Below are 17,970 nucleotides of genomic sequence, written 5' to 3'. Positions count from 1 at the left end.
CATAAGAGGTCCAGCCAATGCAAGCTATCATTTCATACTTTCTACTTACATTATGTAGGTTTCATAAGTTTACATGACAATTTTTTTTTCAATATGGCGTTTGACAGCTCAGTATAACCGATTCCACAGATGATACTACCTCTTTGGCCGGCTCGCTTATGCGCCACCTGTCGGGATAAATTTGGCTGTGTGGATCCCTAGTAAAAGTGCCAATAAAAAACGAATTGATTAAGGAGTCAATAATCATTCCCTCTCACTTACACAATGTATCTGTAATAGTGTGCGAGTGAGAGCGACTTATTAGCGCCGTCAATTTTGACTCGTTTCTTTATTGGCACGAGTTATACCAACCGTATTTAGATGATTACAAAATCGGTCATTGGTAATTTACCTCTCTAACTGAATCTTAGTTTTTACAAACTAAGGTTTACATTAGATTGTTCTTAATTAAATATGTGTTGAGCAAAATCGATTGTCATATACATATCGACATAACTTATTAATTTTCATAGGTATACCGCAGAAGTAGCATTAAGAACTTTTGTATTTTTGTTGCGTTGAACCTTTTCGATTACGATTTCACTTTTCGTTGTCACCTATCTCAAAATCGACTGATTTGAATGTGTGAGAAGTTGGGACTGATCTAGATAATTTTTTTTTCGAATAATTAAATATTTTTTAGAAAAATGAGGGTATTATTGTATTATGTTGTAAGTGATTGTGATTCTAATAATTAAATTGCATTTTTAAGTTAACTATGTAAGTAGTACTTGGTATATTGATGTCGAGTGAGTATTCCAACTCAATAATTCATTTAGTCAATTCCAGCTTTGGATTGGAGATTATGTATGATATTACTGGACTGGAATCTGGTTTACTCACTGTATTGGTATACTAGAGACTACATTATAGCATTATAAATCACCTTTAGTTTACTTTGTTACTCTCTATGTAACTAAGTCGTGTAAAACCCTTCATTGTGAAGTAGATACGTATTGTATTCAGAAAAGTGAATAATGATTATAATAAATTTTGATTATACATTACGAGTTTTTATTTATTGATAACTAGACTAGACGCTCGCAACTTCAGTTTTTTAAAAATCCCTAGGACACTCTTCGATTATCTGGGATAAAAAATAGCCTATCCTTATACAGAATGCAAACTATTTTTTTGTATTCACACCAAATAAATAATGCTTGCGACTTCGTCCACGAGAATTTAAACTCCCATGGGAGCTCTGTCTTTCTTGGACAAAAAGTAGCCTATGTCCATCGCCCGGATGCAAGCTGTCTGTAGCGAATTTCGTTAAAATCGTTTAAAACCTAACACGCTTAAATGAGTTAATATAAAGGTCCAAACGCATTTGCGCGACGCGCCGCGTCGCTCTTGTGCGCTTAGCTCCATACAAACTTATATTTAAAAAAAAAATTGTCGCGCAGCGTAGTGCAAGGCGGTTGGGACCTATAGGGACTGCGCAGATTGAAGGACGGGACGGTAGAGGATTTTAAATTTATCAATTGAATTTTATATTTCGATGCTGTCATGCTGTGCTGCGATGCTCTGAGGCCTAAATCTGTACTCTGAGATCAATTACCGAGCACTGAATTAAATAATATTATGTGCCTTATTTCAATTAGATAAATTTTAAATTGAATTTTTTTTTCAACATGCATTATTTAATTGCTGTCAAAATGGAATTATTAAAAACTAAATTATTAAAGTAATTGTAAATTCAATTGATAAGTTTAAAATCCTCTGCCGTCCCGTCCTCCAATGTGCGCAGGCCCTCAGTAAAGGTATATAATGGTGATATTTTAACGTCAACATGAAACAAACTCCAAGAGTCCCAAACCTGCTTGAAGAAAAAGTAAGAAAGTTGAGAAGCTCACAAGAAACTCAATCAGCTAAATTCACCGATCGTGGTAGAACTGTCATTATTCGGTTAATTGAATAAAAAACGCTTGTTATTTAGTCAAAACTTTATTTCTTAAACCATCTAATCTTACATTACAATCCAAGCCTGAAATAAAGCAATTACCGGTCAAGTAATAATAGAAGGCTGAGGCCAAGCTGAGGACATCTCAAGTGATTTTAAACTAAACTATTCTAATCCCTTTACAACCTCTGGCACTGCCAAGGGTCACTAGTAGAGATCTCTTATAGAGATAAGTGCTTCCCTGTCCACTTTTTCTTTCTTTTTGTCTTTATTGTTACAACTTTCTGGTACAAATAAAATAAACGAGGTCGGTAATTGCTATTTTGGTCGAGACTTGTATCACTTTGCTCCTATTTGCGAGGAAATAAAAACTGATTGCATTAGGTGCAAACGCATGTACAGGATAGAGGTGCCTAAAGTCCGGGCATGATGTACGCGATGTTGTGCAGCGTGTCCTGCAGCAGGCGCTGCGGCGGCGCGATGGCCGGGACGGCGCGCGTCACTGCTATCAGTGGCACCAGCGAGCAGAGGAGCGTGTCCAGCAAAACGGACACTGAGCCTGATACTGCGATCTGACCCTGGAATTGGCATGATTTTAAAATTTAGTGCTAGTGCAATATAATGAACACAAGAACTAAAATAATAACTAACGATAAACTAAGAAATATGTCAATGGACGGACTCTTAGATATAAGTACTTTTATAAGTTTAGGTTAACATAATATTACTTATTAGCTTTACTCGTAGGCTAGATTGTAATTCTAATAAAGTACTGCTGTCAGTACTTTATGGTTATATTTAAAAAAAAAATTATACCAATATTGGAGGTAGAGTTGTTACAAGCATATGCCAAACATACCTCATGTTCCTTCAGGCGTTCACCAATGATGGCCAAGCTCTCGCCCAGCAGTCTCAGATGCGCCGCTACCTCCACCGCGCCGCAACCCGTCACCCGGTACATGCCTGAACCAGTATTGGCCGCAGAGTTGGCGTTTGATACCGGCTACAACAAAAAAGTAGGATAAATGATTATCACACTTGAAACAAATTGGGTTTGCTTTCTTCTTCTTACTTTGAAACTTCTAGGCATCCACGCACCATCTTAGGCTGCATCATCACTTACCAGCAGGTCTGATTGTAGCCAAGCGCTAGCCTATATATTTAAAAAAAGACTGCAAGTCCTTGAACTTCCTGTACCACTTCAACCGTCTCTTATCCATTGTCATTGTTACCAATTTTCAAAGTTCTGTGTCAATATTTGTGGCTGCCAGGCACAGCAGCACTCTCCTGACTGTAATTAATCGAGTAGCTTTCTCAGGGTGTATGATATGTGCTCTAACTGGTAGGTTAGCATTAGAGGGGGGCAGTAGCATGAGTCAACTGGCATGTCAAAAGTATGGTGGAGTACTGCAGTCACCTCTATGATGGCTCTGCTAAGTACCAACTAGCAGCTCTGGATGCCGTTGACCGTCGAGCTAGGAGACTTATAGGCGAAGACTCTCCTTTGTTGGCGAAACTTCAAAGTCTCGATCACCGCCGTAAGGTCGCCGGCTTATCGGTGTTTTATAGGATATATTTCGGAGAGTGTGCACAGGAACTTTTCGATCTTGTCCCCACTTCACCATTTTACCACCGAACCGCAAGACGTCGGGCGAGTTTCCATCCTTATGTCGTCGACATTCCATCTACACGCACGAAACGTTTCGCGTCTTCATTCCTCATACGCATGGCTAAGGTTTAGAATACTCTCCCGCGATCTGTGTTTCCTACCAATTACAATCCGGGTATCTTTAAAACAAGAGTGAATAGGCACCTTCTAGGTAAACGCGTCCCATCTTAGACCACATCATCACTTTCCATCAGGTGTGATTGTGGTCAAGCGCTTGCCTTTATTGAATAAAAAAAAACAGTTTACCTGTACAATATGGACTTAAATCGCACTTTCAACGTGACAGTTAACTCATACAGCAGAAATGGCGATTGAGTTTTAAAATGTACGCACTATATCTGCTTATACTCACAACGAGCGCCTGTTGCGCGTGCGCGACGGGTGAATGCTTGGGCGGCGCGCGGTTGGCGGGCGGGCGCCCCGGCCCGGGGTGCTGCGGTCGAATACCTGACAAACAACCAACATGAGAACTGTGGAACCAACTCCTTCGGCGGTTTTCCCGCTAGATTACAACATGGGGTTATTCAAGGGGCAGACCAATAAAGTCCTGTAAGGCAAGCGGTTCCTTTGGTATTGTAAATGTTAATGGGCGCCGGTAATTACTTAACATCAGGTGACCCGCCTGCTAGTTTACTTGCTATTTTTATTTAAAAAAAAAAATTAAAAGTGGATTTTCAAGCGTCTGCGGCGTCAGTGACGCCGCGACAAGCAAATGTACTAAGCAAATGTAGGAAACTTCATCCTAGCGCAGCGAAAATGATGCCACCACATAACTGACTAACATAAAACAATATAATTCAATCTAACATGGCATTTTGCACTTAGGTTCTCTAATGTAGTAGACCTCTATTCACTCTGCCTAAGAAAGGATTTTGAGAAATTCCAATGGAATCACACTATAATATTATAAAGGCGAAAGTTTGTATGTGTGTGTGTGTGTGTGTGTGTGTGTGTATGTTTGTTACTCCTTCACGCAAAAACTACTGGACAGATTTGGCTGAAATTTGGAATGGAGATAGATAATATCCAGGATTAGCAAGCACATAGGCTACTTTTTATCCCGGAAAATCAAAGAGTTCCCACGGGATTTCGAAAAACCTAAATCTACGCGGACGAAGTCGCGGGCATCATCTAGTCTTTAATAAATTTAAATTCACAAGAAGCGACAGGATAAAGCTGCTTAAATAAATAGGTTTGCTGTTGTAATAAAAGTAGTTTTGAATTGATTTTTGCGAATTATCTTTATAACTCACTTGGGTTTGAAATAATCTTGTTAACCATCGGCTGGTTGCTTTGTTCCTTTTGTATGGCGAAACGCTTTGCCTTGCGCTTCCACAAGTAGCGTTCATTGTAATTCACCTGGAAATAAAAAAATATTCAAAACACCTGTCTAACTGCCGCCGTCCGTTCATCCGTCTGGCTGTCTGTCTGTCAGGAGACTGTATCTCATGAACCATAACAAGTAGACATTTGAAATTTTGAGTGTGTCTCTATTACTGCTATAATTTCAAAATGGCCACCATATAATTAAAAAGTACATAACTGTGTACGTTGGTAGGGAATGGAACCCTCCGTGTGCAAGTTCCACTCGCACTTGACTAGTTTTTTGGGTTTTAACCTTGAAATATACATTGAAAGCCCAAGAAAGGCATATTTGAATAACTCTTACGCCCGTTCCTGATTAGTTGGTTCAGCAGCGGTGCAACATCAATAAATTGGTATATGTGGAACCAAAAGTCGACAGAGCACCTATATTTATATGGAGTGTTTCTAATTGGTGCGGTAAGTGCGGCAGCGGCCACTACAGACTTGGTTTACCAGTTGGTTATATCTCTGCATGCAAGTCCATTAGCGGCCCTGCATTTTACTGAGCCAGAGAACTTTGCTTTATTACTGGAAGATGAAAATTTCTCAACTCAGCATAATTTTTTACAGACTAACATTGTAAAGGCCATTTTTTACCTAAGCAATTTGACGCCTAACATAATACTGACCGACAATTTTACGCTCAACAACTGCACCTAGACAAGTTGCCCTACCTACCACTGAAATAAATTCTTGTGTTGACTTTGGGTTGGTTTTTATTCTCAACACCACTGTCTAAACCCAAACATCACAAGACATATGCGAAAGTAGAGGCGGCGCGGTATGTTTTCGACATCCAAGCATGCTGACATCGCACTGCTGCTGCACCAACTAATCAGAAAACGCTTACATTAGCCCACATTTCGCCGAGTCTCTTGGAAATGGCAGAGAAATCCATGTCGGGATGTTTCCTCAGCAAGTCGTTGCGAGCTTCTTTGGCCCACATCATGTAGGCTGTGATGCGAGTCTTGCCTGCAACAAACACTCCAATCAAGAATCAAGATGCTCCAAAGATTTGTATGGGAGCAGGTGATGTTTGCTCAACTATGATAATAGGAAGATCTGAGCTGGCGTTATGCCCAATCCGATCTACAGTAGCCCGATATATTATACGACAACCTTTAGTAAGCAATTTCAGCTTTGTAGTGTGTTGACTCTGTTACTCATACCTACGTGATGTTTTGTCAGTCTTAACGACAGAGACAATGCACTATAAAACCACTATCTCTTTCTAAAGGTCGGTGTACAATATTTCTTGTTGAGTACTGTGTCTGGTGTATTTTGGAACTTATATAATACTCTATCACACTCCTACTACTAGAATACTGGCCTGTCCACACACAATATTCCTCAATAGCTCAGCGATTATAGGAGCAGACTGAAATCGGAAAGGACACCAGTTCAAACCCCACTCATTTCACTATTGTTGTACCTACTCCTTCAAGTTCGTTTAAAACAAATTCTCTGTGAAAATATCAATTTTATTTTCTTTTATAGCTATTTACACAGATTCTTAACACCTTTAAGTCTTGTCGACTTGGAAATAAAAAGATATGTGTGTTCTTTATTTCTCTAGAACAGAGAGTATCAAACCTTTATCCTTCCTCTGCGCCTTAGCCCTCCCTACTACCCGGCCATCTTTAATGACAAGTTTCTTTTTGCTCTTCTCCATCATGTACAGGGAGTTGGCTGGTGTGCGTGCAGAGCCCTCATCAGATGCTGAGCTGTCCGACTCCATACTATAAAACACATTCCAGATATATTCATACATATTGAGATCTCACTCGCCATTTTAACTCTGTGTCAATGTACAACAGACGGAAACGCTTAAGTGCGGAAACCAGCCCAGAGAGTATTTATTCATCCAAGCCCAGAGAGAAGAACTCTGTGTCAACTGTCATGTTAAAAGTATGGTTCACCTTTAAATTAAGGACTAAAATTGTACTTTTGACATCACAGTTGACACATAGAGCTAAAATGGTGAGTGAGATCTCAAAATGTGTGCACTATACAATTAACTGCCACATAAGCTGTTAATAAACACAAGTAAAGCAAGTGTGCTCAATGTTGTATTTTTCAAGAGGTGTTAGTCAAATACAAGGTACTAAATAAGAAATCCTCAAAAGTCAAAATTCTACTAAAAGCTTAAATAAACCTGTGAACACTTTGGCATTATATTACTATCCATATTATGTGTTTCTTTGTTGCTTTATTGGTTTATCCTTCAATTATGTTGCATCAGATCAACGTTATCTGTTGCATGGTTATAGTTAAAGACATGGAGAGTGATATAGCTTACTTTTCATCCCAGAAAGTAAAAGTTGCCACAGGATTTTTAAAAATTAAATATACGCGATCGAAGTCGCAGACATCAGGGAGTCAATTCATAAAACTGATACTTTATGCTTTTGGTGGTTTGGGAGGAATTATGGCAAGGCAAACAAGAAACAACCAAATAGTAAAAACTTCTACCTTTCGCCCTGATCCGCATTATTCTCGTAATAATCTGATTCACTTGACGCGGTGCCAGCTTCTTCTACCGCTTTCGGAGGCTCCCGATATTCCACTGGTTCCTCGTGCCTTACATTCGAATACGTTTTCATCGGTGTTTGTCGGCGAAACCTGGTCTCAATGTCGTCTGGAGACTCGAAATCCATCAGCTTTGAGCTCTTTTTCCTCACTCGCCCACTCCGCGAAACACCCGTAACTTCCAAATCTGATACAAATGGTATGGTAGTTATTATGAAGAAATAATTATTTAACTATTTAATAGTCTCAAGCTATCATACGAACCTTCTTGCATTATTTATATTTTATTTAAAATTTTAAAAGGTTAGATTTTTGTGGTTTTTTAAAATTAAATCCAAATACTAAATGTCAACAAAACTGACGTCCATCTACAAGATCTACTCTGTGCTGTGGTGACATCAGACATTACTCTTTGTGTGGTGCTGTCAGTGCCACTCTTATCCCTATATTCAATGTAGGTACCTACTCTGTGGTGTACCTATTCAACTCAATATTGGAAAAATTCTACCATTTCAACTCAAATTGCCAACATCGACGCCATTTATTGTAAAAAAAATCTACCATTTTACTATTTACCATTGAACAGATTCAAACTGAAACTCCGGAAGAAAATTAAGTTCAGCCTCTAATCATTATCACTGCTTCATCAATGATCAATCAATGAAGTCTTCATTGATTTTAATAACAACAAGAACAAAGAACAAGCTTAAGGAAATTAAAGAGTTTAAAATAAAATAGAAACAGAAAAAGATAGATAACATTTAATGCAAAACGACACTAGTTAGTTTAACAGAAACATTTTTATCAATAAAGCAGACCAACAGCAGCGTTCGAACGTGGCTGTTATAAACATAAGTACGCCCTTTAAAAAAATATATAATAACATTAGGAATTAAGTTTATTAAGTCGTTACATATTCGTTTGGATAAGATGACCTCTATATACTACATATGCACAAACGAATCATTCCGAACAATTTTTTTTTGTCAGGTAGCTTTTTCGCTATTATCTGTAACTTGAGGGTCAGTGTCATTTTGTTGGGAATAGCCAATCTAGTGTGTAATACAAAGAAGTCGTTGTTTGGATACATATCACACATAGTATTTCTTCTTAAAAGTGCAAAAGGTATACATTTTAACCTAAGCTTTCCAGTTTTATAAGAGGGTATAAAAAGTAGACAGTCAATTTTATAAAATTGCAAATTAAAAATTTCTTCACAATGCATGTATTTTTATCGAAGTTAATACAAGTTTACAAAACAATCCACAATAATTGAACATGACTTCAAATACTCATATAAATAGAGTGTAGATTATAATGGTATCAGTAATAATTTTACACAAGGACATATTACGATAGAACATGCATTACGATAGAACATATTTACTACTTTAAAATAATACATATTATATTCAAACCACTGATGTCAAAGAATTTTCCCATACCAAGATACGATTTAATATAGGCTCCACGAACATTATAAAATATACTTTTCAATAACTTTTTCTTATAATTAGTAAATATAATAAATTAACTTTAAAAAATTCGGTTTGAACAAAATAAATCAACTGATTCGCCCGAAGACATTTCCAAAGATAACAGCTGCGCACAGAAGGATGCCAAGAGCAGTTAAAATTTGGTTCGCCTCTGAAGTACTAGTAATTGGCTTCATCTCTTGAATTTTGTCCCGTTCGATATCTGCTTCTTCTAGTTCCTGATGTACTTCCGATAATGCTTTTGCTAACTTTGCGTCAGATTTTGCGCTGGTTTGTGAAGCAGCTATTATTAACCGTTTCAAATCACGCATTTGGGTTTCTATCATGTATTCTTGAGTACTTAAGTGATCTGAAATAACATAATATAAACAATTCATTAGGTACAAGCTAAATTATTTAGCACTTTCATCAAAATATATCAATATTTATTTACCGATCAATGATGATTGTTTACTGACTAAAGTGTTAATATTCTCTTGCATTAAATTCAAATTGTTGGCGAGTTGTTCCTGTAAAAAACAAGGTATTTATCGAACACAAAAAAAAATAAAAAAAAAATTTATTTAAAGGTTTTTTTAACTATCGTTAAATACGTAATTTATTACTGAATATAATATTATGTATACAAGAGTTAACGTAGTTCTATCATAACATATTTCAAATGAATGATCGACGAGGTAGAAATGTTTTTAACAAAAAGTTAACCAATACATCAAACTGATTTTGATTTATTTCTTTAGGGATGTTTTACTTTTGTACCTCAGTCCAATAATAAATCTAATGATAGTTGAAATGTTTTCATGCAGCTTGCATTTAATTTTAGATGAAGATAATGATGATTTAAAATAAGTGAACTGATGTTGTAAAACACTAGAAAACAGATCTATGTTTTATTTTCAAAGCAATGGTTAACCTGATATGCAAACTCCGTTTTCATAGCATCGGCAATTTCAGCTCGACTGGCCGATCCACCGCCTGCAATGGTGTACAAAACACTTGCACTTCGCGCCATTTGCTCCTCCATCAAATCTTTGAATTCATTCATTTTTAGACGGTTGTTTATAGTGGAGCCACCTATGCCAAGTAATGTACCTAGAAAGTAAAGGTACTACATCAATTATTTAACTTTTGAGGTTTTAAGTCACATAATAATCACGTTCAAATAAAATAAAGCGACGAAAGGAAATAATATTTTGTTATACCTATTATACATACTAAGCTCACATTTAATTAGATATAACAAAGCTGCCTCTTGAACAGCAAATAACTTCAAGCAAATACACTCAAGAAAAATGCTTTCATTGAAAAAAATCCACAAATTAGTTTAAAATGTCCTTTCTTTCAAGTAGAATGAGCAGTTGTACTTATTAAAAACTTTAATTACACCTATTTTAGGTACTTACCAAAAATTGAAGCGACAATATACCAGTATTTATTTCGCTCAGCGTGTGCCCTTTCTCTTTCATGGCCAAGTTTGACAGCTGCTGACATAGATGCAAAAAGTTCTCTTTCTTCTCTTTCAGCGTCAGAGAATAGTGTACGCAACGCCCGCTCTTGGATGATAAGCTACCAAAATGGTAGAATATTTTGAAGCATGGCAACATTAAAATCAATACTAAAATAAAATGAGACTAAAATTCAAAATTTAAAAATAGGTCATGCAAAAATAGTTTTTCATTTAATTTTCAGGAAAATTTTGTAGGAACAAAATAATGTTTTATTCAGCTACTAGCTGATACCCGCGACTTCGTTCGCGTGGATGTAGGTTTTTGAATTCCTGTGGGAACTCTTTGATTTTCCGGGATAAAAAGTAGCCTATGTGCTAATCCAGGGTATAATCTATCTCCATTCTAAATTTCAGCCCAATCCGTCCAGTAGTTTTTGCGTGAAGGAGTAACAAACATACACACACACACACACACACACACATACAAACTTTCGCCTTTATAATATTAGTGTGATTAGTGTGATAGTGTGATTGATGATACTCAAAACCCAAAACTCAAAATCAATTCAAAATTGGGAAGATTTTCCAGACTTTTAGATCCTTCTTTACATATTGAATCCTAATAATACATACTATAATAAATGTGAAAGTAAGTCTGTCTGTCTGATACCTTTTGATTTTCATGTAGATTTTCACTATGATATACTACTTAATACAGATTTAAGTAAATTCAGCCACTAATGTATGATTGTGTAGCTATTCTAATTATCTATCATTTTTAAGACACTAAAGAATCTTATAAAAATAATAATTTGATCAAATTAAGTCAAATCAAATATTTCATCCAAGTAGATAACTTTTAGAAAGTCATAACATGAAATGCAATCTAACAAGTTTAAAAAATAGCATTATTGGAAATAATAGGGTTATTTTCAAAACTACCTTGTGCTCCTCAGTACAAAGTTGTAGGTATTTCTCATCCCCTTTCATAGTATTTTGCATATCTGCATGCAACTCTTTCAGCCTCGCCTCAATAGCTGCCAGTTCTTTACCCATCTCTCGCCTCCTCTCTTGTGCTGTCATGAAACGCTCCTATAACACAGAAAAGTATACATTATCAACTCAAAATAGTATATAATTATTACTATTACTGAATAATTAAGTAATCCATACTACCCATACAAATATGCAAAACTGTCTTTCTGTCTATTAGCTTTTCACAGACTATTTGGTTAACAGGTTTTAACGAAATCTGGTACAGAAACAGCAGGCATCCCATTGACAAACATATTTCTAAAAAAACTAAATCTATGTGGATAAAATTGTGAGCATTACCTAGTTATATTTAAATCATAACAATTTCTATGTGATCTTCTTAATTAATGTAAGCCCACTGAAATAAACTTCTTCATAAAATTGGTACCAAAGAACTTGCATTACTCGCAAAATAAAATATTGATATTCTCTCGGTAAACAGAACTCTCTTTGAAGATAAACAAGATAGAATGAAAATGATAAGTTCCTTAAAATTCATTATGGAACTGAATTGTACCTCTAAATACACTAAATTATGTTCCAAATTGAGACTATCACAAATATTTACAAACCTTTATTATGTAGGTACACATTATATTTAATTCAATACCTATTAGATTGGAATACAATGTATGGGTGGTAATTAATTATACAAATAGTCCAGGTAGTTGAGTAGTGAGTACATACTAATTAAAAGTATCATAAAAATTGGCAGACGTTCCTCATATCACAAACATTTAATAGATATGTATTATGTACATATATTCCTTTGGACTAATAAAATGTAAGCAAATAAACCACTTACTTGGGCTTCGACAACGGTGTTTTGTATGGCCATAATTTCTTCAATACCAGTGAATTTCTCATATCTAGACACCATTTCTTTGACCCTGTTAACAATACTTTCTTGTTTGAACTTCTCGGCAATTTCTGTAACCCGAGTAGCTGGCACATACTTGGTTACCAACTGGTCAACTTTTTCCCGGCCGTTTACTTTGATCTGAGGCAGGTTGAATTTGTCTTTAACCTTTTGTGCGATCTGGCGGAGGCGGTCGGCCATGATTTCATATTAAAAATATTATTGTTGTACTAATTAACCTTGCATTACTTCTTTTTGGATGATATCATTCCTGCAACAACCGAGGTCGAACCACCGAACCGCACCGAACCGAGTAATGTCAATTGTCAGCTGATTGTCAAATGTCAATCATTTTGACAATGATATCTTTTGGTTTTGATATTAGAATAAAGCTGCGATCAAAATAATTCATTCAAGAATTTTATTAATTAATAGAAACTTAAAGAATAGTAGGACGGGTAACATTAGTATAATAGCGAGAGCTTTAGGGTACCATTTAAAAAGTAAATCTAGTGATTACTGCTGGCACCCCGTCAGGTCGGTGGAGATGGTATTCGGTAAGTTCCACAGAATCCAATTGCTATTCATCTTTGTATCATTTCTAGTTACTTCGGTAGGTAGCATTCCACCATCATTGCACTCTCAAAAGTGGGCTAAAGGTGCCCACGCACTCGAACTGAACTGCAACTGAACTGCAGCTGAACTCCGCGTATTTGCACGATATTCTCTTCAGCCGCGCCACGCGGTACGCGCGTCGCGGCTGGAGAGAATATCGTGCAGCGCGCTGCCGCGACGCGCAGTTCAGCTGCAGTTCAGTTCGAGTGCGTGGGCACCTTAAAGCTGTCTCAGTATTCTTCTCCCGCTTGCTTTAGTACCTCCCTCCGTCGGCATCAATCTGTTCACCTTTTCTGTAAGATTCTGCACTGAGCTACATAGTTGCTGAGTTTCTTCGAGGTGTTTTTGAATTCAGGCTCTTGTTTAATCATCATCATCATCTTCAACAACGTCCACAGCTGGACATAAGTCTCTTCAAGGGACTTCCACACGCCACGGTCTTGCGCCGCCGCCTGAATACAGCGGCTTCTTGCGTCTCGCTATGAGTTCATCCTCGCGTTCGTCCACCTACTAACTAGGGGGTCTTCCAACATTACGCTTTTGGGTGCAAGGTTGCCATCCTCCCTTTTTTGTCTATTACCCTCAGGCATTCAATGTTATCCTTTGGTGTACTGCAATAGCACCTTCTTAGTAACTGGTCGGTACACATTTCATGGAGTCCAACTTTCGTCTGTTACTAAAAACATTAATTGCCCCTAGTCTCTGGTGCCTGAGAGTATTTTTTTTATTTTATAAAGAATATTAGCCAAGTTTATCATGCTGACGAACTAATATTCCTCTTTCCCTTCCAACTAAGCGCATAGCTTCTATAGGTACGCTTTCAGATTTCAGTTCGCTCCTACCGTTGAGTTATCGAGAGTAGTTTCGCTGCTACTTCAAAAAGTTCAAGAAGTTTGTCGTCACCTGTACTTTTGTTCGTTGCATTCGTTTGTTCCAAATAAATAGCACAGATAGACTCGACCGGGTAAGTGTTTTTTCTGAGTATTTAACACTATAATTAGTTAAACAATACTGAAGATAACTATTGTGTAGGTATGTATATTCCTTCGATACCTATCTCTTTGCGGAACACTAAAATAATCATGTTGTCCCCAATCCCCATGTATAACGCAATCTTCTATTTGACTCGATACTTTTGATAAAGCTATCACTACTATGTAAGTAAATAGGAAATAATAAAAAAAGAAAATGTGTTTGTTTGTTGGTTTATCCTTCAATCATTCCGGACCGAGCAATGTATTGATGCGATTTTTTTGTAAGAATTGTAGTTCAAAACCTGAAGAGTGGCAGTGGATATTTTATGACGAGAAATCAAACAGTTCCGACGGGATTTTGAAAAACCTAAACCTAAGCAGACGAAGCCGTCATCATGTTATCCTACTCCTAATCATAATCCTAATATCCTAATCCTAACTACTCCTAATTCTAATATTATTATAAAGGAAGTTTGTTACTCAATCACGCAAAAACTACGGGACGGATTTGGCTGAAATTTGGAATGGAGATAGATTATAATATGTTAGATACCTTGAATTGACACATAAGCTACTTTTTATCCCGGAAAATCAAAGAGTTCCCGCGGGATTTTGAAAAACGTAAATCCACGCGGACGAAGTCGCGGGCATCAGCTAGTAGGTTCTAATAGATATACCTACTTAATGACTCTACAATGACTCTTTCCCTTGTTATCACTAAGACAGCATAGTCTATATTTATTATTGTCTCTAGCGCAATAGGGTCAAAGAGAGGTCGTACTGCCTCATTTTCTTGATTATCTCTTGCTATACAACTCGCCCCGACTTCGCGCGGATACCAAAATAAGCTAGGCAGATTTTCAGTTGCATCTTTTAACGACCTAGTTATATTTTTGGTTATGATGAGATTTTTTCATCTTTGAAGGTAAAAAAAATTGGGAACTTTATTAAGATTTGTTTCAGTGGAACATATCCCATAGATAGACCATTGGTTTTAGGGTTCCGTATCTCTTATAGGATCACTTCGTTGTATGTCTGTCTGTCTGTCAAGACCCGTCAAGAGAATTAAAACCTACAGGATACTGGCAGGCATATCGATATGTCTTAAAGCACAAAAGGAAAAAATCCGAAATCTAGCGGTAGCTCCTCATCTATCTACTCAGGTAGTAATAGCCTTCCATAGAGGGCAGTGGTCTCCTGTGAAACAGTAATTTCAAGGAGGTCGTTGAGCATAATCACGTGCAAGCCGATCCTGCTCGGAGGCGGAGACATCAGAGTGCTGCTGATCAACGCTTTGATGCGTCCATCCAGTAATCCCAGGCGCTGGGACTTCAGGGTTGCGAGTGGCTGGAGTGGAGCTCTGGCTGGCGATCCTGCTAAGACAACAGCCAGCTGTGGCGCACGCTATTCTGTATGAAAGGTGTACGAGGACAGGGATGTAATATACATCCAGGACGAGCTCAATGGGCGCCGCGCAAGAGTGTCACCACCTTTAAGGTGCCCACACACTCGAACTGAACTGCAGCTGAACTGCGCGTCGCGGCAGCGCCCCGCACGATATTCTCTCCAGCCGCGACGCGCGTACCGCGTAGCGCGTCACTGCCGCGCGTCGCGGCTGGAGAGAATATCGGGGCGCTGCCGCGACGCGCAGTTCAGCTGCAGTTCAGTTCGAGTGCATGGGCACCTTTAGAGTTCCCGGGGCTTAATATGCGCTGAAGATGGCCTCGGAGGAGGTTTTAGTGGGTAGAACCCAATCTCTTTCCAAAGACATAGAGATTTCTCACCCGTCAATAAAATAAATCGAAGACTAAGAATCTATACAGTGGTTTCTGAGATTAGCGCGAACAGACAGACAATCGGCGGAGGCACTTTATTTTATAATATTAATTTAATGATAATGCTATTTCCTGTTTTTGTTGTATGTGTACTTGTTTATCCCCTTGTTAATTTTACCCGGCCAAAGGATCATAGGTCAGGTTCAAAACCAACTTATCGAATCAATAGTTTGCGTTATCTCCTTTCTTATAGGCACTTACCAAGTTGATTGTCCGCTATGTAGTTATTGCGGAGATCTAGTTTAATTTGTAGTAATCTATTCAGGAAAAATATACTTTACTAGAATATGCCCGCGACTTCGTCCGCTTCGGTGTGAGTACTCATAAATGCTCACAATATCAATCACAATGGGCAATGGCTGAGTTTTGCATTCCTGTGGGCTGAGTATATAGGTACTTCTCGCGGTTTAGGAGGGTTTCACTCTCAAATGGTGTCAATCGTCCATCTGTTCGTTTGTCCGTCCGTTTGTCAGTCCTTCAGCGGTTATTTATTATTTATTATTACGGCGGCAATAGGTACTCTGTGAAAATTTTAACTCTTTAGGTACCAATTAGGTAGATGCATGAGACACAGCCCGCTGATAAACAGACAGACGGACAGGCGGACGGGCAGCGAAGGCTCAGTAATTGGGTCCCATTGGCACCCTTCAGGCACGGACCCTATAAAGTAGGTACCTACATACGTATTGCGAAAGTAACTGATGGATCGATATGAATGCGATCTAATAAAATCATCATAATATGATAATACAAGAGGATGCCCGCGACTTCATCCGCGCGGATTTCGGTTTTTAAAGATCCCATGGGAACTATTTGATTTTCCGGGATAAAAAGTTGCCTATGCCAATTGCAAGCACGCAAGCTACCTCGGTTCAAAATTTCATGCAAATCGGTTAAGCGGATGGGTATTTAGGAATCCCGTAGGAACTCTTTGATTTTCCGGGATAAAAAGTGGCCTAGATCCATCCCCGGGATATAAGCTAACTCTGTACCTTTCATCAAAATCGGTAAAACTGTTGATTTTAACTGTACCTAGAATATAGTAGACTCTATTAGGGAACTTATAACAATTAAGTAGGTACATCGTTAGGTAAATATGTATTGGAATACTTAAGGTTGCTGCTGATTTTTTTAATAATTAATAACAGTTGAAGCGTGTTATAGATTATTATGCGTATGTAACTTCACGCAAAAACTATTTTGTATCCTGGATTAGCACATAGGCTACTTTTATCCCGGAAAATCAAAGAGTTCCCACGGGATTTCAAAAAACCTAAATCCACGCGGACGAAGTCGCGGGCATCATCTAGTTTATAATAAAGTCACTCAGAGATTACACTGAGAAGTCACTAATGAAAACGAAGTCTAAAATCACTAAAAAAACCGGCCAAGTACCTACGAGTCGGACTCGCGCACCGAGGGTTCCGTACAGAAGAAGAAAAACAGTAGAGAATCACTTTTGTTAACGAACCGCAAAACTAACTTTGTTGGTAGAGGTTTATTGTTAATATTTTGAAAAAACTATGATGAGATGAGTTAGAGCATTAGTTTTATTTTTAACCGACTCCAAAAGAACTCCTCATAATTACCTGCCTTTTATGATTCTAGGTCAACGAGTAGTAAAAAAGGAAAACCTATATAGTAATTATATTATAATATTATAATTATTATTATTATTAGTAATATAGGTTTTCCTTTTTCCCTTTTGAGATACGGAACCCTAAAAACAAGTTGGTACATTTTTGAAAATAAAATGACAAGTGGCAGCAACAACCCTATTACAGTAGGTACTGTACCTACCTACTTACTTAATTAGTCCTAGGTATCTATACTTTCAATAATCTACAATAAAACTATTAATAATTATTTAATAATTACTTATTTCATCATCATCATTCATCACCAACCATAAACATGGCATAGATATTTTACTAAAGAAGTCGTTGGTTTTAAATAAAATCAAAATAATATTGTTTACGGTCAAGCAGTCAAGTTACGGTACCTAAGTACCTATTGTCCACAATGGCGTAACACAGTCCAATACAGGTTTTCATCTTAGTACCTAGGTACCTAACAATACGCATAGTCTCTCCTTTTAGGGGAAATGTACTTTGACCTACTAAGATAACACAAGCAAACACCATATTGACTGGTGCCACATTCATAGGCGCATTGCGCATCTTCGCATGGGTGCCAGCCCTCGATGT

General features: G+C 37.6%; 2 protein-coding genes across 2 annotated transcripts; both read right to left on the bottom strand.

Moving 5' to 3' along the window:
* Window positions 1–1,967: 1,967 nt before the first annotated feature.
* Window positions 1,968–7,913, bottom strand: LOC123870944 (HMG box-containing protein 4). Its single transcript, XM_045914460.1, has 8 exons — window positions 7,767–7,913; window positions 7,446–7,689; window positions 6,567–6,712; window positions 5,824–5,945; window positions 4,862–4,967; window positions 3,961–4,055; window positions 2,799–2,942; window positions 1,968–2,517 (listed from the first exon to the last, which is right to left on the bottom strand). Exons 1-8 carry the CDS (start codon window positions 7,774–7,776, stop codon window positions 2,353–2,355), a joined length of 1,032 nt encoding a protein of 343 aa, XP_045770416.1. The 5' UTR covers window positions 7,777–7,913; the 3' UTR covers window positions 1,968–2,352.
* A 331-nt stretch (window positions 7,914–8,244) lies between these two features.
* LOC123870942 (mitochondrial potassium channel-like) lies at window positions 8,245–12,671 on the bottom strand. Its single transcript, XM_045914454.1, has 6 exons — window positions 12,286–12,671; window positions 11,388–11,537; window positions 10,402–10,564; window positions 9,912–10,090; window positions 9,432–9,507; window positions 8,245–9,347 (listed from the first exon to the last, which is right to left on the bottom strand). The coding sequence occupies exons 1-6, from the start codon at window positions 12,538–12,540 to the stop codon at window positions 9,067–9,069; spliced, it is 1,104 nt and encodes a 367-aa protein (XP_045770410.1). The 5' UTR covers window positions 12,541–12,671; the 3' UTR covers window positions 8,245–9,066.
* Between the last annotated feature and the right edge of the window lie 5,299 nt (window positions 12,672–17,970).

Source organism: Maniola jurtina, chromosome 13, assembly GCF_905333055.1.
Source record: "Maniola jurtina chromosome 13, ilManJurt1.1, whole genome shotgun sequence".
NCBI classification, from domain to species: domain Eukaryota; kingdom Metazoa; phylum Arthropoda; class Insecta; order Lepidoptera; family Nymphalidae; genus Maniola; species Maniola jurtina.
This window is presented reverse-complemented; position numbering and strand designations above follow the sequence as displayed.